At 41.7% G+C, this 25075-nt stretch overlaps 1 protein-coding gene across 1 annotated transcript in view; it reads left to right on the top strand.

The window, feature by feature from the left end:
* cdk19 (cyclin-dependent kinase 19) overlaps positions 1 to 25075 on the top strand; it is a 72299-nt gene that overhangs the window by 38341 nt on the left and 8883 nt on the right. Inside the window, 7 exon segments of the mRNA XM_037751736.1 lie at positions 8753 to 8810; positions 9935 to 10066; positions 12701 to 12844; positions 14055 to 14124; positions 14227 to 14299; positions 18732 to 18829; positions 18977 to 19055. Coding sequence (XP_037607664.1) covers positions 8753 to 8810; positions 9935 to 10066; positions 12701 to 12844; positions 14055 to 14124; positions 14227 to 14299; positions 18732 to 18829; positions 18977 to 19055 — 654 coding nt within the window.

Genomic DNA, 25075 nt, shown 5'->3' with positions numbered 1-25075 from the left:
ACATTTCCCCCCTCTGCTCGTGGAGGAAAAATGTAAAATGAACCAACACATCAGACTACATGGCGAAACTTTAATTCGATTACCACCGTGAGTGCTTTGATGTCAGATGATCCTGAGGGAGGCTATTTCCAGGAAACGCTCATGAGCTGGGTTCAGAAGTCCCACAGTTCAGGCGTCTATCCATCTACAGGCTTCTGACTTCTCTGAATAAGGTCGTCCTCTCTTATATAATCCCTGGCAATCCTCAGTGGTCATGTGGTGACTGGACATCACATTATGTAAACCTGCAAGGATCAGGGAGCAGGCTTTCACACTCTCGCTCTCTCTCTGGTGATGTACGGGGCATCTCTGCAGCCATTAAATGCTCGGTCTCTCTGTCGTGTCATTCTATCAATACGTGAACTGAGCTTTTTTGATTCCGCTGTGCATCGGCGCCAAGCAGGCTATTGTTGAGCTGAAACAACAACGTGGTCAACTAAAAATGTGCTGACTCTTTAGATTCCCGGCATCTTACGTCAGAAAGTAGTCCAGTAAATGACTATTGGGGTCGGACACTTTGTGGTCCTGTTGCACAAGTTCTCAATCTCAAATCACTCCCTCATGTTTTACGTTGGTTGTTGCTGCTGCAAGTCGTTTATTCACTTACTGGCACGGAATTCGGTCACATCCAAGAAAGTTTCACCTTTAGACTCAACCAGCATGTATGTGTCTCATACTGGGTCCAACGTGATGATGCATGGGTCGTCTCATGATCTTTAGTTAAAGCTGTAGTGGGGAGAAATGGAGCAAATATGATTGAAAATGTTATTTGTATAAAACGGTCGCTATATCCTGACAGTAGTGCATGAGACAGGTAATCTGAAAAAAAATGATGTGTCCTCAGGTTTCCTCCGGTGCTGCTAACGGCATCTGCAAGATTTTACAGACCGGAGGAAAACAATCATCTGGACTCTGCCGTCCAGCTGCCGTCTCTGAGCAGCTGTCAATCACTCGCTAACTCCGATCGAACGGTCAAACTAGGCAGCGCTGATCAAATATGAATCAATATTCTGTTACTGTAATGCCTATTTCTCTCCTCAAATGTTGTCAGAATCATCTTGTAGTGTACTGTTTAGCTGTAGGGCGATGCTGACGCGAAGCGAAGGGGTCACGCATCGCCCTGGAGGGATTTTTTTCACAACAATGACCCGCTTGCTGTACATTATCCCGCTTATTACACGGCTACTTACTTCAGAAATCAACAATTTGACACAAAACCGGACCGCCAGAGTCCGACATCAGAACTGCGCCCATAGCAACGGACTTCTGTAAAGAAATAACAGACCGTTGAACGCCATGATTGACTGATCAGAATAGGGTATTCAACAAAGTCGTGTAACAAGTTTGGATAAAATGTTGCACACGTTTTAATGCTGAAGAAGTAGCAGAGCGCTCCTGTAAGAGGGGGAAGCCCCCCCACTCCTTCACAACAACATGAACTCTCCCACAGGAGCTGTGTGCTTGTTTTGCTCCCTGAAGGTCACACCACTCTTATCTGTGCACCAACTCTTCCGGCCCATTTAGAACTATTTTCATTGCAGCTGGATGGAATTCTCCATTGTCGGACCCCGTGTGACTCTGCACTGATGTATTGCAGTCAGTGCTGTTATTTTGCTGTCTCACTGCCAGGGCTTCCTGCCATTGTGGCTCCTTCTACAACTGCTCCTTTTTGATTGTTGTTGCTGGTCAGATTATCGTCTCCGTGCAGGTGCCTGACTTGTTGTCAGCTCTCCTCTGTGGGCGTGAGTGATAACAAATCGATGTTATGGAAAATGTCCCCAAGGCCTCTTATTGCTTTCATAGTTGATATGAAATCCCCACATCTGGCCGTTGTTAATACATGTGAGAGGAGGAGAATCAAGACAGATGTGTAATATGTTGCCGTGTGTGTGTTGAGCCGTGGGGAAAGGTTCCCCATACCAGCACATCTCTCATGGTCCCACTACTTCCTCTGTTACATAACTGTGTGTTTATGCTGCATGCTCTGCGTCTCTGCACCGCAGGTATCAAGCATGTGCTTTGCATTGCACCACTGCATAGCTCCCATCCCCCCACTTCGTCCTGCCATTCCTCCGCTCCTTCCTCCCTGTCCCACCCCCACCAGGCTTATGTAACAGCCTCCAGCTAGTGCCAAGCCCACCGCCCCGCATGGCTAGCTGAGTCAAGATGCTGACTTAGCAGCTCTCTGCAAAAGCAAAAAGCATCTCAGCAGACTGTACCAACAATCTCTGCCAGGGGGCATTACTGAAGGTGATCAGTGTTGCAGTGAATGCAGTATGCACTCTACTGTATATAAACAGTACTGTATATACTGTATATACAGTACTGTATGCCTCCCTCACAGTCACACTGCAGCACAGATGCTGATGCTGCTGTTATCAGGACTGATGTTGTGTGCAATAGCAACAGCACTGCTGTTTGATGATGCAACAGAACATTTTAGATGTTTAGAATGTAGGTAACATATTTCTATCTTCAATGATTATAGTGAACAATTCATATTATACTCTTTATTATTATTTATTTAATTTGCATTGATAGATAATTTTATACTATGCAAAATCACTGTCTAACATCATCCCAAAGAGAATCAAGTCTGCCAACCTTCAACTGATGTCATGTTTGGACTGTATGTCCTTCCTTAGACAGGAATAACTATATGTATACTATAACTGTACTATATGGATTACTCTATACCAAGAGGAGTACACATGAAGTCACATTGCCTGCCAAGTAATTCATAGATTGGACGGTTTCGGTAACTGTCATCCTCCATCATCAGTTACATCTGATCTATATATGTGTTATATAAAGGATTCAGAGCATTAATACAGCAGCAAACAACTATTGTCTATAGTAAAGAGTTAGAGAAGTAATGTCCTACCTGAGCAGAGAATGAAGTCTCTCCCTCTGTTTGTGTTGTAGTCAGAGCTTCTCTGTGCTTTGTTGACATAGCCGGGCCGGCCACGCATGCCTTTACGTGCATGTGAGTCTATCTGTTGTGCCCATTATTAGCAACCTTGAGACCTCCAAAACAGGGAGGATTTCAAAACCAAAGCGGGGGGTCTGAATTTTAGTTTTTTAGAGATTTTGTTTCCTGCATTCTGGTGACTTTTAAAGAATGAAAATAATAAAATAATAAGTACACTGCAACAGCATTTTTTTTGTTAAATAGGCCTATTTTTGATTTTGCTTTTAATTCTCTGGAAAGAAAACTGAATAATTCGCCCCTCTGGCATGAACTTGTGTGAATCTCTGGCATAAACTAATATTCATCAGGTTTCATTGATTCATTCATTTTTTTGCTCCTGCTTGAGTATTTCTCTCAGATTGTACTCTCCATTTCTCTCTCCTTCCCTCACTCACTGAAGTCCCTTTCAGCCACAACTGCACTCTGAAACACATTATTTCCAATAGCTTGTGCTGCGCCATGGTGACTTTTCTTTGCGTCAAGCAAAGCCCAACTTTGGTGTAGCTCACCAAACAACATTTGGTGTAGCTCTGTTGTCTCCGAGTGGAAACAGTAGAGCTTATACATGCTGTACAGCGCAAGAAACAGGTTGAGATAACGAAAACGAAAAAAGGTGTCAAAATCGGGAGGAAAACGGGAGAGGTTTGACCCCTGGAGGGAACCGGGAGATGAAAAACGAGAGTCTCCCAGGAAAACTGGGAGGGTTGGCAAGCATCGTTGTGCCCCGCTGGCTAGCTAATGGCTGCCACTCTGCGCTGTGCTCATACAACGGTTACCGCTGATAACGCCATCCCGACGCACGGCGTCGCCACAGAAACAACCCATCCTCCTGTTCCCCCCCAGGTTAACACTGTTAGCTCTGGCAGCATTGTTGACGTGTTTGCGTTATGTTGTTAGCAAAACCGTTAGGCTGCTAGCCAACCCGGCTCAGTCGTCTCCATGTTGAGAGCTGTGTGGAGGTATAGGTACAGATATGCTCTGAATTGTGTATAGAAAACTGTTAATTTATCTTCTCTGGTGTCACTAAGGAGTGGTTAGCACTGTCGCCTCACAGCAAGAGGGTCGCAGGGTTCGAATCCGGCTTTGGCCTTCTTTGTGGAGTTTGCATGTTTCTCCCCGTGTTGGGCGTGGGTTTTCTCCGGGTTCTCCAGCTTCACACAGTGACATGCAGATTAGGTTCATTGTTGACTCTAAAATTGCCCATAAGGTGTGAAATGTGATCGTGAATGTTGTCTGTCTGTCAGCCCTGTGATGTCCGGCGACCTGTCCAGGTTGTAACCCCCGCCTTCGCCCAATGGTCAGCTGGGATCATCTCCGAATTAACAGGGATTTTATGGAACTTAACGGAAAATAACAGGAATGAAATGGAAGTAAAGGGTTATTTTCTCAGGCTCTACTTACCATGTTATATGCAATTAGAAAACAAACCATTCACTATATAATACCATATAAGTCATTTTCCATCCGTAGTTAGACTGCAAAAATGGATCTCACTTTCACAAGTTATGACAGAAAAACTATGAAAAAAAAAGTGCCTTTTATATTGTAATATTCAGGGTCTGTTTATCACTGTGCATGTGTGTTACTATGGTTACTAAATGGACACAAAACGTCACTTATACACATCCTTCCTTGGCGGTTCATTCGGTTCAGCAAACGGATCGGGTGAATGTAATCATAGTTTAACCTCTGAATTCATGCTAAAAATCCATGTCTACAATTACACAATGCTGCGATTGTTCCACAGCACACAACAGCTCCAGAGTTCGAGGAGGAGCTGAATCTCTCTTTCAGCGTTTCCACTCTGGTCTTCCGGCAACAAGTCCCATGACACAAGTAATAGAGAGACCGTATCGAGCCAAAAGTGCTGCATGCCATTTGTTGTGTGTGCATGACTGTGGGCATGAAAAAAGGTAGTCATAACAAAGACAGTCTACAAATAGAGTTGAAGAAAATGACCAGTAACTGCTGTCGCTGTAGTTCACTAAAACAACGAGGGTAGTAATGAAGGTTAAAAAATAGTATTCGTAAAAAAAACACAGCTGAAAATAAACTAACCTTGAAATGGTTTTAAAACATGTTTGTCGTTATGTAATTTATCACCCACGTGTATTTTTGTTTATGTTGAGATCAGCTGTAGCGTAGCGGAGGCAGCGTAAAACACTTCATTTAAACTGGACAGAAACAAATACGTCGTTACTCTTTCCAACAATCACAAAAGTGTACTTTGGTCCAACTCAAACTGTAATTTCACAGAGTTTAATGAGAAAAAAAAACGCAGAATCTATAGTTCTTTCTCATCGCGGAACAGCCAGCAGCTTCCGCACACACACCCACACACGTATCTCTCTGCTCTGAGAAGGAGAAAGAAGGCGGGGTCCAAATCCATCGCAGACTTTTGGGTAAATCCTGCTAACGACAAACCAACAACCAACAAACCAACAAACCATCGCGGGTGAAAAACATAACCTCACTTCCTAGCCTTCGGCCTTGGCGGAGGTAATAGATGATAACAATATTATACTTACTAGGGGTGGTAAGAAAATATTGAAAATATTGAATATCGCGATATTATGTTTTTGTGATACTGTATCGATTCTCAAAAACTCGGTATCGTTTTTTCATTAATAACAGTTTACATGCATAGATTAACTCAGTCAACACTTTATTTAATTATTCTACTGGTTTCCTTCTGCGCATCAACAGGAGTATGGGAGACAAATTGTGAATCACTTCAAACTTTCGCATCCTCTCATAACTCCCTCAGTGAGCGTCCATTCCTGTGTTAGTTTCACCCGGTGACCCATCCTGGCCAGAAATGTCATCTCTGTGATCGCCTCCCAGTCTTTCCTTACAGTGTTATCCTCCAGCTAACGCCGTGATGCAGTCATGACGTCGGCTGTAAAAGGGGGTCTATAGGTAGGGGCTTCATCGTGACACTTTAAGTGGACTAGTGGTTGTTAATGGCCCTGTTGGCTGTGACCTTTTGGTTATAGGACAGCCTGTTTATCAACTTGCCCAAACTGTTGTATAAGAGCGCCTCTGGCTCCTGAACTGTCCCAGTTTTGGAGACAAGATGTAGATGGTTCTGTAAAAGGGGGGCATGTCCCTAAGGATTGGGTTTACCAGTCCTCAGTGGGATGGAGACTTTGTATTTTCCCTTGGCTCCTGATCCACTTATGAAACTAACCAACTGTAACTGATTGATTTCACTGGATGAATTCAAAAGGAAGCCTACGTATTTGGATGTGAAAACACAATGTGGTGCATAATTCAGAATAACTAGTTCATATCTTAAACACTTTCTGCATTTCACCATAACAACGGCAATATTTGACCATGTTTAATATCAATATCCTCACTGTGTTAAGCTGTAGTTTCACTCCTTTTCCATTAGAAACAGTCCCTTCTTTTCCTCAGCTGCTACACTGCATGCTCACTTAGCAATTTTGCAAGAGGCACTCAGGTCTTTTTACTGAAAGTTCCAAGGGGCTCTAACTGTTTTTCAAACAGCAAATTATATGAAATTAGTGTTCAGGCCGGGCAATATTAAATTCAGTTAGTGCCTGTTAGAATATGAAAGAGGAGCCGGTGAGCTGAACTCTTCTGGCCTTTTAAGAGACGTTTGTCCTTTGTGTTTTGCAGATCGTGGCGTGTCGTGTTGTGGGCGTGAATAATAGACCTCATTATTAGCGCTGTTTCTATAGCAACAAGACGTGTTTGCCAGGCAGATCTGGAGTCTGCCGAGCCAGAGGGTTCACATTCACACAGATACCCAGGGAGAGGATCGGCAGACTGTTTGACAACAAGCAGATACCGCACGCATGACGAGGCAACTGTAAAAACATTTCACTCTGATTAAAGGTGCAGCAGCGTGACTGTTTGTTTGATCCATTCAGTGAATAACAACATAGTACTTCTAACCCATAATTAATGTAGGAAGTGTAATTGGTGTGATTGAGGCATGCTATTGGTGTGAATGGTAGTAATGTTGCCCTCTGTGTGACCCCTGTAGTGAAAGACTCAACCAGACCTCCTCACGCTGCTCATGTCTTTACCAATAAGAAATGACAACATTCTGCCGTGGAAACCTGCGGTGTTAAAGGAGCACTGTGTAATCCTTAGCCACATGCTTCAAAGAAATAGGGGGCAGCTTTTCACCTCTACTACTGGGTCCATACAATCTAAATATACAGTCATCAGTTAAACCTGCAGTAGTCAGTATATTTTTGGCATCATTGGGCAAAAGTTCCATAATAACCTTTCAGCATATTGTAATTCAAGTGTTCTGAGAGAAAACTAGACTTCTGCTCCTCCTCATGGCTCTGTTTTCAGGCTTTAAAAAATCAAACCCGTGACGGGAGACTTTGGACCAATCACAGGTCATTTTATTGAGAGAGCATTTCCTATTGGCTGTGCTCCGGTCATGTGACCTGAACTTGGCGTTCCTTTACCAGATTTCCACATGCGGCGGCGTCACAAACTTCCTAATTTCACAGCTAAACAGTATACTACAAGATGATTCTGAAACATTTCAGGAGAGAAATAGGCATTAACGTAACATAATATTGATTCATATTTGACCAGCGCTGCCTAGTTTGACTGTTTGGTCGGAGTTTGCGAGTGGTTGACAGCCGGCTCTCATAGACGGCGGCCGGACAGCAGATCCCAGATCAGCTCTTACTGCATGTTTTCCTCCGGTCGGTAAAATCTTGCAGATGCCGTTAGGAGCAACTGAGGACACAGAGGCACATGATTTTTTTCAGGTTCCCTGTTTCATGTACTACTGTCACGATATAGCGACCGTTTTATAAAAATAACTTTTTTTTAATAATATTTGCTCCAATTCTTGCCTACTTCAGCTTTAGGAGGCCCTGACACACCAAGCCGACGGTCGGCCGTCAGACAGTTTGGGGCCGTCAGCAAGCGTCTGTCGGCCTAGTTTTTGCGATTTGTCCTGCACCGTCTACCCGTGTCTGAGGTTTTTCGGCCAATTCAGCATGTTGAATCCGAATCATGATCCGGATCGCCACCAAAATCAAATGAATTGTTCATTGTGCCACACCCCACCCCTCTAAAAAATTTCATTCAAATCCATCGCAGATTTTTGGAGTAATCCTGCAAACGGACAAACAAACAAACCAACACCAGTGAAAACATAACCTCCTTCCTAGGTTTTCGGCCTTGGCGGAGGTAATAACTGATGGCTGTACATTTGGATTGTATGTACCCAGTAGTAGAGGGGAAATGCTGCCCCCTGCTGGTTTGGAGCGTTGTGGCCAGGTATTCATACTCATTGCACCTTTAAACTTGTTGATAAACTCCTTAAACAGAACACATGGTCCTGTCTGTACTGCCTGTGTTTCATCATTTAAACCCTACCGTTTCCCTCTCATTTAGGTCAGTAGGCTCACTCTGCTTTTATTTCCTCAAGCACATTTTTGTGTTTCACCCAGAACCAGATGTGTACATGACAAAGGTGCTGTGTGTGAGTCTGTGTGGGCTGTGACAGGATTCCATTAGAAGTGCACTGTCACAAAATGGCAGACTGACACGCTCATGTGGTTCAATAACTAGCAGGGCAGCCAACATGGGCCACTGAACACGTCCACGCTCAACATTTGACTTCTGTTATTGTGGAAAAGATGAATCACTGATGAAATTGTGTGTATTTGTAAATGACAGTGAGCACTAAATGGTTTGTGTTCTACACAGTATTTCATATTTCTCTGTGTCCCGCAGAAACCAGCGAACATCCTGGTGATGGGGGAAGGTCCCGAACGAGGACGAGTTAAAATCGGTGAGGACTATTTCTGTAAACTGCTTGTAGATTTATAGATAGCGCTATCACCACGTCGTCGGATCAATGAGGCTGTTGACCTGTGTGAGTGTGCTGGAGCTGCAGTGTTTAACCTTCTGGCTGAGAGGCTGACGGGGAGCTCAGGTCAGTGCTGTTGCATAAGCCAGCTGGCAGGCCAGGGGACTGTTGAAGGGTAATAGGCTGCAATGCTGCCTGAAGTCTATTTATAAACCCTAGTGCACACTATAATTAGTACTAAGTTACTGTTTCACTGCTACTACTACACCAGGCTAACCACTTTACTTTAGATTTATGTCCTATATATATTATATATGTATATACATTATACATATATATATATATATTAGGGCTGTTAAATCCGATGGAAATATTTATACTCAATTTATCACAAATTAATCACACATTTTTTATCAGTTCAAAAATGTACCTGAAAGGAGATTTGGCAAGTATTTAATCCTCTTATCAACATGGGAAGTGGGCAAATATGCTGTTTTATGCAAATTATGTATATATTTCTTATTAGAAATCAATTAACAACACAAAACAATGACATATATTGTCCAGAAACCCTCATAGGTACTGCATTTAGCATAAAAAATATGCTCAAATCATGACATTGCGAACTGCAGCCAACAGGCAACAGCAGCTGTCAGTGTGTCAGTATGCTGACTTGACTATGACTTGCCCCCAAACTGCATGTGTATATCATAAAAGTGGGCATGTCTGTAAAGGAGAGAACTCGTGGGTACCCATAGAACCCATTTATATTCACTGATCTGGAGTTAGAGGTCAGGGACCCCTTTGAAAATGGCCATGACAGCTTTTCCTCGCCAAAATTGAGTGTAAACTTTGGAGCGTTATTTAACCTCCTTCATGCCAAACTAGTGTGACATGGTTGGTACCAATGGACTCCTTATGTTTAATATGATATCAGCATCTTCACTCTAGCTTTAAAACTGAGCCCTCTACAACCTAAAAACCGCAAGTCTTTGGCGGATTAGCGTCCTCAGGTGCTCTCTGAGCCTGCAACCATGACAACAAGACCTGACCTTTAACCTCTTTGTCTGCTGACTTCCTCCATCCTCCCTACCCTCCTCCTGTAGCCGACATGGGTTTCGCCAGACTCTTCAACTCTCCCCTCAAGCCGCTGGCGGACCTCGACCCCGTGGTGGTGACGTTCTGGTACAGGGCCCCCGAGCTGCTACTGGGGGCCCGGCACTACACCAAAGCTATTGGTGAGTCTGGGGTCACATGTACAGAGGAAACCCCCCCTCATGTACCTAACATCATTAGTCTGTTAGCGTGTGTCCCCTATACTATTACTATACTATATACTAAGTCTCTCAGTGCCAACATTCCTCTCTGACAAGGTCTGAGTGCCCATGTGATCTATAGTCTGCATCAGTATGAAGCAGGCGTGTCTACATGTCTATACTTGTCGCTCCTGGAACACGGGACGACACTGTGTGTTATTATCTCTTATTATCACGTGTGACAGGAAGAATATAAAAGCTGTCCTGGTGTTTAAAGGAATTGTCCAACATTTTTATACAAAATACACTTCTTAGAGTTACATGAGAAGATCGATAACCACTTTCAGATATGAGAGTGGTATCGATTTTCTCATCTAACTCTCCGCCAGAAAGCATATCAGCCTATTTCCAAAATGACTTTTTGCTTCAAAGGAGAACACCGCCTAAATGAAGAATTCCAACATGTTATTTCCATGGCCCGGGAAAGTTCAGTCAATATTAGTGAACATGAGCTAAGCGTCTCTCAAAAGCCAGAAACCAGAGAAGTAAGTCTCAAACTTGTGATGTAATCAAGAATAAAGTGTGGAGCTGCTCCATAGACAATGAATGAGAGACTGATTTGTTTTCTTTTTTATACCCAAATGAGCTTTATTCTACAAATCAGACCAGCAATACGTCATCCAGAGTTATAGCTCCCATGACCATGCTCCCTTTTGGGGGAAAACAATCCCGTGTCCCTCGTAGACGGTAACAGAGTAAACAGAAGAAGTTGAAACATGTCTCCAAACTTCTACTTTAAAACAAACCGGTAACAGTAATAACGCTATGCTGAAGAGTTGCTGTGTAGTTTGGTTGCACCAACAAAAGATTCAAAAACGCTGATCTCTGATTTGTTCCCCTGCCGTGTCCTAAAAAAGATCTAATAGAGGGTCTTAATGGCTCCAAGCTATAGACCAGACCAGCATGGCTTTATGGCTCCAAGCTATAGACCAGACCAGCATGGCTTTATGGCTCCAAGCTATAGACAAGACCAGCATGGCTTTATGGCTCCAAGCTATAGACCAGACCAGCATGGCTTTATGGCTCCAAGCTATAGACCAGACCAGCATGGCTTTATGGCTCCAAGCTATAGACCACACCAGCATGGCTTTATGGCTCCAAGCTATAGACCACACCAGCATGGCTTTATGGCTCCAAGCTATAGACCAAACCAGCATGGCTTTATGGCTCCAAGCTATAGACCAGACCAGCATGGCTGTATGGCTCCGAGCTATAGACCAGACCAGCATGGCGTCATTTCCGAGGCTGCGCTCCCTTTTGGGGGAAAGAAACTCGCCGCCACGGGAGAGAAAATGATGAAAAGCTGTTGTGTAGCGGGTTAACCGAGGCTTTCACTCTGAGATCTGAGGCCCATACGATACATCAATATTCACTATCAGGTTGGTAAAAAGCTAAATGATGCTGCTGACGGTGACTAGCATGGCTAGCTAACGTTAGCTTGGGTGTGAGGCTGCTGCAGTAAAACAGTCATACATTAACGTTACAGCAGCATCAGACTGTCGTCTCCAACTAAATCTCAGCCTATAGATCAAACAATTGGCTGTTAACACGTTGGTTATTTACAGACAACACTTAGCCTGACGGGACTTAATCAGATATGTAGAGAAGTCTGGATCAGTAATATCCTCCACTGTGTTGGACGGGGGAAGACTGAAGGGACATGACGGCAATCAACCTTCATTTATTAAGGTATCGCAAACGCTCAGGTTTAGGCAAGATCGCAAAATAATTATTAGACATGTGTATAAAACAATCGTTAGTCTAACTAGAGATGAATACATACAAACTTGTCAAAATTACAATCCAAACATATACGTCAAATAGCATTGAAGTCTATGAGATCTTCGTTTTTTATCCCCCAAAAGGGGGCGTGGCCTCGACTTTTTGTGAATTATTATATATGCCGGTCTCATGTATTGTAGTGTTCTCAGTTGTGAAACAGAAAATGTCTCCATATACTCAGAACATTCCCCTGGGTGCACTCAGTGTCATCTAGAACATCTCTCCCTATTCATTGTCTATGGAGCAGCTCCACACTTTGTACCCTATGACATCACTAATGTGAGTTTTTAGCTCTCTAGTTTTTGGATTTGGGAGAGCGTTGTTCATGTTCACTAATATTTTTGGACTGTCTCAGACTATAGGAATAACATGGATGAATTTGAAAAATGGGAGTATAGTTCCCCTTTAAATAATCCTTCCTGGATCAGATTGTATCAGTGTATCATTTTACGTCAAATAATCTGAACCTACTTGTTTTACAGAAACCTAATTCCCAGAATTGTTTTTTTCTCACTGTGCTTCTCACAGAAACCAGGGGAGGAAATAGTGAAAATAAGATTTCACTCTTTGCAGTCAAGTAGTAGAAAAATGAATTTACATCTAAGATCAGCAATCATTTGGGTCAAAAATGATCCTAACTCTTGATGTACTGTAGCTAATGTACCTCAAGATCACTCAGACTAAGTGGCACCTGTGTGTGTGTGTGTGTGTGTGTGTGTGTGTGTGTGTGTGTGTGTGTGTGTGTGCGTGCGTGCGTGTGTTTGTATGTACCAGATATTTGGGCGATCGGCTGCATCTTTGCGGAGCTGCTAACGTCGGAGCCCATCTTTCACTGTCGCCAGGAAGACATCAAGACCAGTAACCCTTTCCATCACGACCAGCTGGACAGGATATTCAGCGTCATGGGTTTCCCCGCAGGTCTGCACACAATACACAAACACACACACACACACACACACACACGCGCACACACACACAACAACAGCTACACGCAGATGAGGCAGAGAAACCGGATTTTTTACACAGATCTTCTGTCTCATGCACAGCTGTCAGGATATACTGACAGTTTTATAAAATAACTTTTTTATCATATATGCTCAAAGTTCCCGACTGAAGCTGCCCTGTGGAGGATTCTTGGAAACAAACAAAGTTAAGGTTCGGTGTGTGTACAAGTACATTTCCTTACTCGTAAGACACTTGCAAATCAGTTGCAAATATTGCTCCACTAGTAGCCAAAAGGGCGGGTCCATTATCATCATGTAGCTTCCCAGTGGTGACCCTCATGTATTGCTCATGTATTTTATGTATTTAACTTCCTCATGTATTTTCCTAAGAACTTCTTAAAACTTTTTCTCACGTGACCTGACGTAGGTTTCTGCATGATGACGTTCTACATTTAAATATATATACATATATATGTAAAATTACCATTTTTGTGAATGGAGTCTGGTCTGGTGGATATGAAGACAGCGATATATAATGGCTTCAGTTCCCTGTCAGATAGGGCTGTCTGACGGCGAGGTAAAGCAGTGGAAATATTCTAAATACTGTATAGCGTACAATTAAACTAATAATGATTTTTTAAGGTGGCTAAAATCCCTTTATTCTGCTGTTCTTATCCACAGCCACTTATATCTCCTCAAAGCCACCAGACTCCATTGATTAAAAACAGTAATTTTACCTTGCAGTACACTGCAGTATACATACAGCCCAACTTCAAAAAATCCGAACTAATGCTAGCGTTCACGTTATTCATAACCTTATTGATTATCTCACTGTGGTGATCTACAGTACATCACTGCTTTCTGCGAACTGCTGAGTGAACGTTTCCATTTGAAAACCTGGAAAAGAACGCCGATGGAGTCGACCTTTTAAGTTTAAAGCAATAAACGTGTAAAAACAAAATCTTTAGTGTCTGTTTGCTAACTACCTTTATCAATGTCCTGACATCATATAGTGATTATACTGTTATGATATAATGAAGATTAATACCAAAGAATAAAAGAAGCCTTGTTTCAGACTTTATTGAGATCTCCACTTCCAAAACAAAACAACAAGTCTTATACTTCTAAAGTTGTTGTGTGTTTATGGGACTGAGAGCTTGGCTGTGTGCCTCCGTATTCCACAGATAAGGACTGGGAAGACATTAGGAAGATGCCAGAGTACCCAACACTGCAGAAAGACTTCAGGAGGACAACGTGAGTGGATGCTGTGATGATCAGAGACTCGTAGACCGATCAAACAGATACAGCCACGCTGCTCTTTAAGTGTTTTAACAGCTGTGCTTTCTCATCCGACAGGTATGCAAACAGCAGCTTAATCAAATACATGGAGAAGCATAAAGTCAAACCAGACAGCAAAGTGTTTCTGTTGGTGGGTACACACACACAAGATCATCTGTCTTTTCTTCTGGTTTTCAAAAGGATTATTGGGGGAAACACTTTTTGGAAATGTTGTTTGGTCATTTGGAACTTTACATATTGTGTTGAACTGCGTTATGACTAACGCCTCTGATGTACATCAGAGAGATGTGTCATAGTTTACAGGGTCTGATCGATCTAATTTGCAGGTTAAGGACACACTTTTACATAATTTCTTGGTACAGAATATATACATATATATACAGACGTAGGCAAAGTTGTTGGTAACGTTCCGTTAAAGAGAGAAAAACCCACAATGGTCACTGAAATAACTTGAAACTGACAAAAGTAATAATAAATAAAAATTTACTGAAAATGAACTAATGAAAATCAGATATTGTTTTTGAATTGTGATCAACAGAATCATTTTAAAAAACAAACTAATGAAACTAGCCAGGACAAAAATGATGGTTACCCCTAGAAAAGATGTAAAATAATGTGACCATAGGGACATATTAAACTAAGATGTGTCCTGTAATTAGCATCACAGGTATCTTCAAACTTGTAATCAGTCAGTCTGCCTATTTAAAGGGTGAAAGTAGTCACTGTGCTGTTTGGCATCATGGTGTGTACCACACCTGAACATGGACCACAGAAAGCTAAGGAGAGAGTTGTCTCAGGAGATCAGAAAGAACATTATAGACCTTCATGTTAAAGGTAAAGGCTATAAGACCATCTCCAAGCAGCTTGATGTTCCTGTGACTACAGCTGCACATATTATTCAGAAGTTTAAGGTCCATGGGACTGTAGCCTACCTCCCTGGAACGTGGCCGCAAGGGGAAAATTGATGACATATTGAAGAGACGGATAATACGAATGGTAACCAAAGAGCCAGAACAACTTCCAAAGAGATTAGAGGTGAACTCCAAGGTCAAGGTACATCAGTGTCAGATCGCACCATCCGTCACTGTTTGAGCCAAAGTGGACTTAATGGAAGACAACCGAGGAGGACACCAAATCATAAAAAAGCGAGACTGGAATTTTCCAAAATGCATATTGACAAGCCACAAAGCTTCTGGGAGAATGTCCTTTGGACAGATGAGACAAAACTGGAGCTTTTTGGCAAGTCACATCAGCTCTATGTTCACAGATGCAAAATGAAGCATCCAAAGAAAAGAACACTGTACCTAATGTGAAACATGGAGGAGGCTCGGTTATGTTATGGGGCTGCTTTGTTGCATCTGGCACAGGGTGTCTTGAATCTGTGCAGGGTGCAATGAAATCTCAAGACTATCAAGGCATTCTGGAGCGAAATGTGCTGCCCAGTGTCAGAAGCTTGGTCTCAGTTGCAGGTCATGGGTCCTCAAACAGGATAATGACCCAAAACACAGCTAAAACACCCAAGAATGGCTAAGAACAAAACATTGGACTATTCTGAAGTGGCCTTCTATGAGTCCGGATCTAAATCCTATTGAACATCTGTGGAAGGAGCTAAACATGCATTCGGAGAAGGCACCCTTCAAACTGAGACAGCTGGAGCAGTTTGCTCACGAGGAGTGGGCCAACATACCTGTCGACAGGTGCAGAAGTCTCATTGAGAGTTACAGAAATCACTTGATTGCAGTGATTGCCTCAAAAGGTTGTGCAACAAAATATTAAGTTAAGAGTACCATCATTTTTGTATAGGCCAGTTTCATTAGTTTGTTTTTTTAAATGATTCTGCTGAACCATAATTCAAAAACAATATCTGATTTTTCATTAGTTAATTTTCAATGAATTTTTATTTATTATTACTTTTGTCAGTTTCAAGTTATTTCAGTGACCATTGTGGGTTTTTCTCTCTTTAACGGAACGTTACCAACAACTTTGCCTACGTCTGTATGTATATGTATATATTAGCCTATATATATAAATATATATATAAAAATACATGTTAGGGCTGTCAAAGTTAACGCAATATATGTTAACACTTTTCTAACACCACTAATTCTTTTACTAATTAAGATTTTTAGGTTATATCGGGCTCAGTTTTGAAGCTCAAGTGAAGACACTGGTATCATATAAAACTACAAAAACATAATGAATCCATCGGTACCAACCATGTCATACTAGCTTGTTGTGAAGGAGGCTAAATAATGCTCCACACTTACATAAACTTTTGGCGAGGAAAAAAACTGTCATGGCCATATTCAAATAGGTCCCTTGACCTCTGACCTCAAGATATGTGAATGAAAATGGGTTCTATGGGTACCAACGATACTTGACAAATCTCCCTTTGAGGTACATTTTGAACAGATAAAAAAAGTGTGATTAGTTTGCGATTAATCACGATTAAATATTTTAATCGATTGACAGCCCATATATTAGCTATATACTATTTAACCTCCTTCATGATAAGCTAGTATGACATGGTTGGTACCAATGGATTCTTTAGGTTTTTCTAGTCTCATATGATGCCAGTATCTTCACTTTAACTTTAAAACTGAGGCCGCTACAACCTCCGGAAGATCGATTGCGTTAATGCGTTAAAGAGATTAGTGGCGTTAAAACAAATGTGCGTTATCACGTTAACTTTGACAGCCCTAATAGATAGATAGATAGATAGATAGATAGATAGATAGATAGATAGATAGATAGACAGATAGACAGATAGACAGATATTCAGACCTCACTGCCATTGAGAGTCATTAGTTATGCAGCATTGCCAGGTGGAGCTTGAACTCCAAAGAGACCAACTCATATTCCACAACTGAATTCCCTCAATCACTTCACACAATCATTAATATAAAGGTTGTTTTCTGAAGGAGGTTTTAGAAATGTCTGTGTGGTCCAAACATCACAATAAGTCTGTATGTAGTATATTTTAACAACCTCCAAAATGAAACATTTCCACATTTCCACACATTATTCAACACAAACGGTTTCCAGATGAATAAAAAGTGCCATGGTAATAATACAGTTCAACAATGTGTCCTTAGATCCGATCATTAGCATGAAACTGCCATATAAGGGTCTGTTCTTTTCCGCTTCTGTTTATGGGCCAAGTTTCATTCATAAAAATGAGAGGAAAAAAGACAAGTTTTATACTTCAAGTCCTGCTGTCAGAGATCAGCAGATAAAACAACAGAGGCAGTCGTTATGTTAGGAGAGTGAAACCAGTAGAAAAATAATAATATGGCTGCCAACAAAGTGTCATCAGAGCAGAGCTGTGGGGAATGGTTTATATGAAGTTAGATACTAAGATAGGTCGTGATGATGACTTTTATGGGAGGCGGTGAAGGGGACTTGACGGGAGAGAATATTACAGCCAACAGAAGGTGATGTTACACAGAGACCTGAAATAAAGACCCAGAGGGCAGCTGTTAGAGTGAGAACTGTTAAGATATGCCAACAACAATCATGAAATCTAAACCTCTCAGTAAATTAATATATACATTTGCCATAGTTTTATTTTAGTTACATATTTTATAGGGCTGTCAATTGATTAAAAATATTTAATCGCAAATTAATAAAATTTTTTATCTGTTCAAAATGTACCTTAAGGGGAGATTTGTCAAGTATTTAATACTCTATCAACATGGGAGTGGAAAAATATGCTGCTTTATGCAAATGTATGTATATATTTATTATTGGAAATCAATTAACAACAGAAAAATGACAAATATTGTCCAGAAACCCTCACAGGTACTGCATTTAGCATAAAACAATATGCTCCAATCATAACATTGCAAACTGCAGCCCAAAAGGCAACAACAGCTGTCAGTGTGTCAGTGTGCTGACTTGACTATGACTTGCCCCAAACTGCATGTGATTATCATAAAGTGGGCATGTCTGTAAAGGGGAGACTCCTGGGTACCCATAGAACCCATTTTCATTCACATATCTGGAGGTCAGAGGTCAAGGGACCCCTTTGAAAATGGCCATGACAGTTTTTCCTCGCCAAAATTGAATGTAAGTTTATGAGCTTTATTTAGCCACCTTCCCGACAAGCTAGTGTGACGTGGTTGGTACCGATGGATCATATTTAAACTCAACATCCATTCAGGGATTGTAATTCTAATGTCAGGTGAGTGTTTTAAAGGCCGACTATCTGACTAACATGACTGGAACTGCAGGTCGACCACCAGAGAGAGAATTCTAAGTATGAGGAGATGAGTGAGTGAGTGCCACCACGTTGTCTTCAATCAGTCATACGTATCAGGTCAGAAGGAGTCTGTTTTCTGTGAGGCGCTTCTTGCATGAGGCCTATTTTTCTAAATTTGACAAGGACCATGAGTCCCACTCTGCTCCCTCAGTCTGGATGTGAACTCCCTTAAACTCATTTAGAGTTGAGCCAAAACAATGCAGAAAAATGTCTGAATACTTTCTGACTACGCTATATGTTGAAGAGCTCTGCAGACACTGAACTATAAAAACATTCCTGTGCTCTTCTTCTGTGCTTTCAGCTCCAGAAACTCCTCACCATGGACCCCACCAAAAGAATCACGTCAGAGCAGGCGCTGCAGGACCCCTACTTCCTGGAGGAGCCTCTACCAACCACCGAGTGAGCCTTAGTGAACTTCTACCTTTGTCTTGATTCAGCCAAAGAACAACAGTCCCGCAGTGATTTACTGCTTTAATATATGAGGAATCCTTAACCTGCCTTCCTGCAGACACGTTTCACTCATTGATTGTCTGTGATTGCCTCTAGTGTGTTTGCTGGCTGTCAGATCCCCTACCCAAAACGAGAGTTTCTAAATGAAGACGAGCCGGAGGAGAAAACCGAAAAGGTAACCACAGCTTGAAAACCGTTTTGTCAACAGGCCACTCCACCGATTTCATTTCATTACTTCCAAAATAGCTTTCACAATCAAGACACACACTGTATTTGAAGAGTTTTGTGGATTGTTGTCGTTATATTACGGCCACAGAGAATATGTGATTCTGATGGCTGGACGTAGATGTGCATTATTTGTCAGATACCCACACAGCTCTGACATTTTAAAATCAACAAATGGTTTTCAAATGTTACTTCAACTTGTTCAGGCAGTAAAGTGATGTTTATTCAATAATACTAGTATTGCCTACACTTTAAGGACACAACACCGGTAAGTGGCTGTGGTATAAGCAGAGTAATCCATTCCAACCTGTGCTGTAATGAAAAATTACACAACCATCAATTCAAATATTTAATTGCAATTAATCACATGATTGCCCGTAGTTATTCGCGAGTCATTGCAAATGAATCACACATTTTTTTAACTGTTCAAAATGTACCTTAAAGGGAGATTTGTCAAATATTTAATATTCTTATCAACATGGGAGTGGGTAAATATGCTGCTTTATGCATGAAAATCTCACTTTTTACAATATGGGACCTTTAAAGTTACCAACTGCAGCTTTAATAGAACACATGACCAGCTAGTAATCAGTATTCAGGTAGTCCAGTAATCACAGTGGATGTCAGACTCCACATTAGCCGTCGAGTTGCATTTTTCAGTGGCAGCCTGTGGAATCTAGAGAGATTACTTTACTATCCAGAGAGAATAATGACAGAGGAAGACGAACATGAGCAGCTGCTTCAAGCATTACAGCAGAGTGGTCAGACAGGTAAAGGGTGCAGGGTTTAGCTGTTTCCACACTCATTCTCACACACATTCTCCAATATATGTACTATTTACTGGCTAACTAATTGTGTTTCAGTACAGCAAGTTTGGTAGTAAAAAACTAAACACTAAAACATAGCAGTGTGGTACGACGGAGAATTAGGGCCCCCCACATTCAGGGAAAAAAGAATCTGAGATTTCGAGAATAAAGTCATAATATTATGAAAATAAAGTCATAACTTTACGAGAAAAAAAGTCGTAATATTACGAGAATAAAGTCATAACTTTACTAGAAAAAAAAGTCATAATATTACGAGAATAAAGTCATAACTTTACGAGAAAAAAAGTCGTAATATTACAACAATAAAGTCATAACTTCACGAGAAAGAAAGTCGTAATATTACATCAATAAAGTCATAACTTCACGAGAAAGAAAAGTCGTAATATTACGAGAATAAAGTCATAACTTAACGAGAAAAAAAGTAATTTCATCCTCCACAAAAAAGTTAATTTTCCCGTCAGGTCCGCGTGGTTCTTTCTTTGGAATAAACTCAGTTTCTTGCACAATCTTTTCAAGGTCCTGATACTGATGATAATTTGGCGCTGATGTGCTAAAAGATGAAGTATTTTGTTATTTGTGAAACTTAAACTAAAGTATAACTTCACAAGATGCTCCATATTCCTCATTTTCACACAGGCGGCGATTTGCTTTTTTCCCTCAATGTGGCCCTAATACTCCGTCGTAGTGTGGAAGAGAAAGACACTTGTGAGTTCATTCTGGGCCATTGCAAAGAGCATTACTAACCGAGTCAACTCCCCAGGCAGGTAGTCTAGCAAAGCAGACCACAGATCAGTAAAGGACATTACCCTGCAGGGATTCTTTCATGTGGTCGGACCGGAATATCTAGGAAGAGTAATTTTTTAGTTATCTACTGTGGGAAACTGTCACTACCATGTCTGTTTTTTTTAACTTGAATGAATAGTGTCAGTATCAGTTTTGGCAAAAGTCACATAATTTGTAGCTCAAATTCTACACTCTTAGAAATAAAGGTTCCAAACGGGTTCCTCCTGAAGGGCCGAGGTTCTACCCAGAACCATTTTGCTTGTGAAGAATCCTTTTTTGAAGAAAGGGTTTTAAAGGGTTCTTTGTAAGACTAAGGGTTCCATTAAGAACCCTTTTTGGAAGAAAGAGTTCTTCAAGGATTGTTGAAAGCATGGGTGTTAAAACGATCTACCTCCATCCCCCCAACCCCAAGCGGTGATTGTGAACCATGATTGTTGAGGGTTGCGCTGTACCACATCAGCCCCGGCCCTTTAAGGAGCAATGAGGCCCTATAGGTGCTGGATGTGGTGACCATCTATGTATTTATTGGTCACATTTTATTTTACAAAGTTAGGAAAGCAATGTTTAAGTCAAGCTTGATGTTTCCTTACACGTAACAGAATGATCCCAGTCCACACAGTGAGGCGTACAGCTTTGTAATTAAACACTGATATCGGATCGGATCGGATCGGATCGGTACCCGAAGCCCAGATGTCGCTATCGGTATCGGGACTGAAAAAGTCGGATCGGTGCATCCCTAGATGAAACCCTTTGAATGAAAAAATAGTTCTCAGTAGAACCCCCCTGGGTGGGTTCTTGCACACTAAGAAGGTTTAAAAGTTCTGTATTAAACCTCCAGAGAGGGTTCTGAGTGGAACCATTGCACCATAGAAGGGTTCTCTTTAGAACCTCTCATAGGGGGTTCTGGGTGGAAACTTTCACAGATGGTTCTAGCTTTAACTCTTTATATCTAGGTAGAATCTTGGATGTATAAAGAGAACTGGATACAGCGTTGGAGGCGGGGCCCCGTTCATTCCTATGAGAGTTGCTCAGTGGCGCATGAAGCCAAAATGGCTCGACTTCCGAGTAGAAAAGTACCATCCGGATCCGGATCATTCGGAGATCTTCTGCATCCATTGGGCCCATGGAACATGCGCAGTAGCGTCGGCTCAGTCGCATGGCTCGGTCACGGGGTCCAAACGTCACGTCTTGCTAACTCCGCCGCCCAGCCCTCGCTCCATCCTTGGTCTGGGACTTATTCACATGAACGGAGGAAGAGAAATAACTCTGGATTCAGCTATTAGTGCGTTTTTACAACTTTTAGGACCTAATGGTTTAAATAGGGACTATTAGAGTGTTCGTACTGGGGAGTTGATTTACCTAAAAAAAATCTGCTGAGTTACAGAAGTCTCTTTCCCAATGTAAGTCTATGGGAAAAAGTATTTTTGGGCCCAATAGCATCACGTGACGCACACGGAAGTTGTAGTACCGCCATTTGGCCACTATGAAAATTGGCATCAACGACCAGCGCTCTTCCTGAGGGGCTTGGGTCGAACCCTCTGAAAGGTTTCCAGGTGGAACCTTTATAAAAAGGTTCTCTTATGGGTACAAGCCAGAGAACCGTATGTGGTTCTAGTTAGCGAGTGTAGTAGGGTGTAGTTGTTTATTTGTGCCGGACAGTGAAACTATTCCCCTGAAGGCTCTTCTCTGTGCTTTTATTGTGGAATGTTTTGGGACTGTCAGGGTACATTACAATCAGCAGCTTTGAAGCTGCTTTCCAGCGGTGCGTGATGAACATTTAGAGAAGAACAATGTTTTATATTCCGCTCATAACAGCTGGTACATATGATAAAATAATGTTACCGTAGGACTGCTCCTGTCCTTTCACCTATATTTACTGTGTGTAATAATAAATCACTGAGTGACTTTGCCAGAGGCGGAGACGAGCAGAGACATGCAGAAACAAAGAGCAGCACGATTGGGAAACGGTGGTGGAATGTAACTAACTACATCAAGCCAACTGCTGTACTTGGGCACATTTTGGAAATACTTGAGTCTTTCCATTTCATGCTACTTTATACTTCTACTTCACCACATATCAGAGGGAAATACTCTACTTTTTACTGCACTACATTTATCTGACAGCTTTAGTTACTTAAAGAGTTTCATATTTCAGGTAGCAGTTCCACCATAGAGTAATTTCCCCTCCCCATATTGTCAAATATTTTCATTGGAATTGGAACTGTTCGAGGCCCAAACAAATAAAACTCAGATATTTCACAATAAAAGCATGCAAAGATTAGAGAGGAGTGTAGCAGGACTGTGTTTGTTCTTCTTCCCTCTCCCATTAATCATTTCATGAACAGATTGATCTTGTGACCCTCTATTTGGGAATTAAGCTAGCTGTTAAAACCAGCTCCACCTCGGGCAGCTACAACACAAACATGCTGCTCTAACATCGATGCTTCACTATTAAAGCTGAAGTAGGCGAGATTAGAGCAAATATGAATTAAAAAAGTTATTTTTATAAAACGGTTGCTATATCCTGACAGTAGTCCATGAAACAGGTAACTTGAAAAAAATCATGTGCCTCTGCGTCCTCCGGTAAATCTGGTAAAGGAACGCCAAGTTCTGGTCACATGACCAGAGTACAACCAATAGGAACGCTCTCGATGAAATGACCTGTGATTGGTCAAAGTCTCCCGTCACGGGCTAGATATTTTAAAGTCTGAAAACAGAGTCATGAGGAGGAGCAGAAGTTTAGTTTTCTCTCAGAACACTTGAATTACAATATGCTGAAAGGTTGTTATGGAATTTTTGCCCAATGATGCCAAAAATATACTGCCTACTGCCACTTTCAGTAAAAGATCTGAATACTTCTTCCACCGCTGTTGGGCCCGTCGCGTCTCATCGTTGCATTACAAGAGACGAACAGTGAAAGCCTAACTAGAGAAAGCCATGTACCAAAGCGGGTACATGTTAGCTTTTTTAGGTGTTAAAAATCAGTTTTGCCGCTGCCCCCATCAACAGCAGTTTATTGCTTTGCTACCATGTTGGTACTCCTGTCTGTTTCTCCAAACTGAGAGCGTGCCGACCGCCATCTAAGTTACTGTTTGTTAAGGATAATGTACAGCGAGCCGGTCATTGTTGTGAAAGAAACCTCGACAGGGCGACGCCGCACGGTGGAACCCGACACGAAGCAACAATGTCCGGCTAGCTGTACATTATCCCGCTTATTACACGGCTAATTACTTAAGAAATCAATAATTTGACACAAAACCGGTCCACCAGAGTCCGACATCAGAGCTGCATTCATAGCAACGGTCTGTTATACATAGCAACGGTCTGTTATACATAGCAACGGTCTGTTATAAAGACATAACAGACCTAGAACGCCATGATTGACCAATCAGAATCGAGTATTCAATAAAGCTGTTGTAACATTAATACACTGATTATAAGGATTTATATATATATATATGTATATATATATATATACATATATATATACATATATATACTGTACACGTAGCAGCATCATCATGCAGAAAAACTACGTCAGGTCATCTGGAAAAACTTTTTTACCTACTCTTAAATTTGGTTCTTTTATTGTAAACAGATCTTTGGTCAGTAAGGGCACCTGTTTTTGCCCAAAAAAGATCGTGGTAGTAGAAAGAGTTAAAGTATTTGAGGCAAATGAAATAGATTGAGGCGTTGCCAGATGGAACGAGAGTCTATTTTCCTTTCATGTTCAGTCACATGGAAAGCTTAAAGGGCAAAAACATCTCTGGGCAACAAATTCTGCAGCGTGACCCCCCTCAGCTAGTCTCTTTTTAGAACGTGAAGACATTTGTGAAATAGATGATATATGAATATCAGCTAATGCCGGGTACACGCTTCCCGAGAATCAAGATGATTTTGGGCCTGATTCCTCCCTCATGACGATCGTAAGCAAAGCCTCGATTTTTTGATGGATCTAAAAATTATCTTTCCAAATGTTCCTGTGGTGTGAGGTATGTTAAGAGAGTTTTTACATCCCCCAGTCGGCTTGGAAGTCCATCCTGGCCGCACCATTCTCAAGTCGTGTGTGTGGGGAACCCAGAGGACAGCCGATGAAAGGTCACGTGGGAAAAAACGATAGCCAATAGAGAACCAAGCTGACCGAAGAAGGAAAGAATACCACCCTCGCTGTCATGGCGGCCGCGGCTAATGCATGAGTTAATGCTAAACGTGAAGCATAAAGTAGTAGTAGGATGGAGCTCAGAAATGGCGGACCGACTTGTTGATTTGTGGCAACAACGCAAGTGTTTTTTTCAACGTGTCTCCATGACTCCATCCATCGATACTTCGTCAATTTTCAATACAAAGTAAAAACTCACCT

Source organism: Sebastes umbrosus, chromosome 18 (genome assembly GCF_015220745.1).
Source record: "Sebastes umbrosus isolate fSebUmb1 chromosome 18, fSebUmb1.pri, whole genome shotgun sequence".
NCBI lineage: Eukaryota > Metazoa > Chordata > Actinopteri > Perciformes > Sebastidae > Sebastes > Sebastes umbrosus.
The sequence above is the reverse complement of the archived record's forward strand: the minus strand, read 5'-3'. Positions and strand labels throughout refer to the sequence as shown.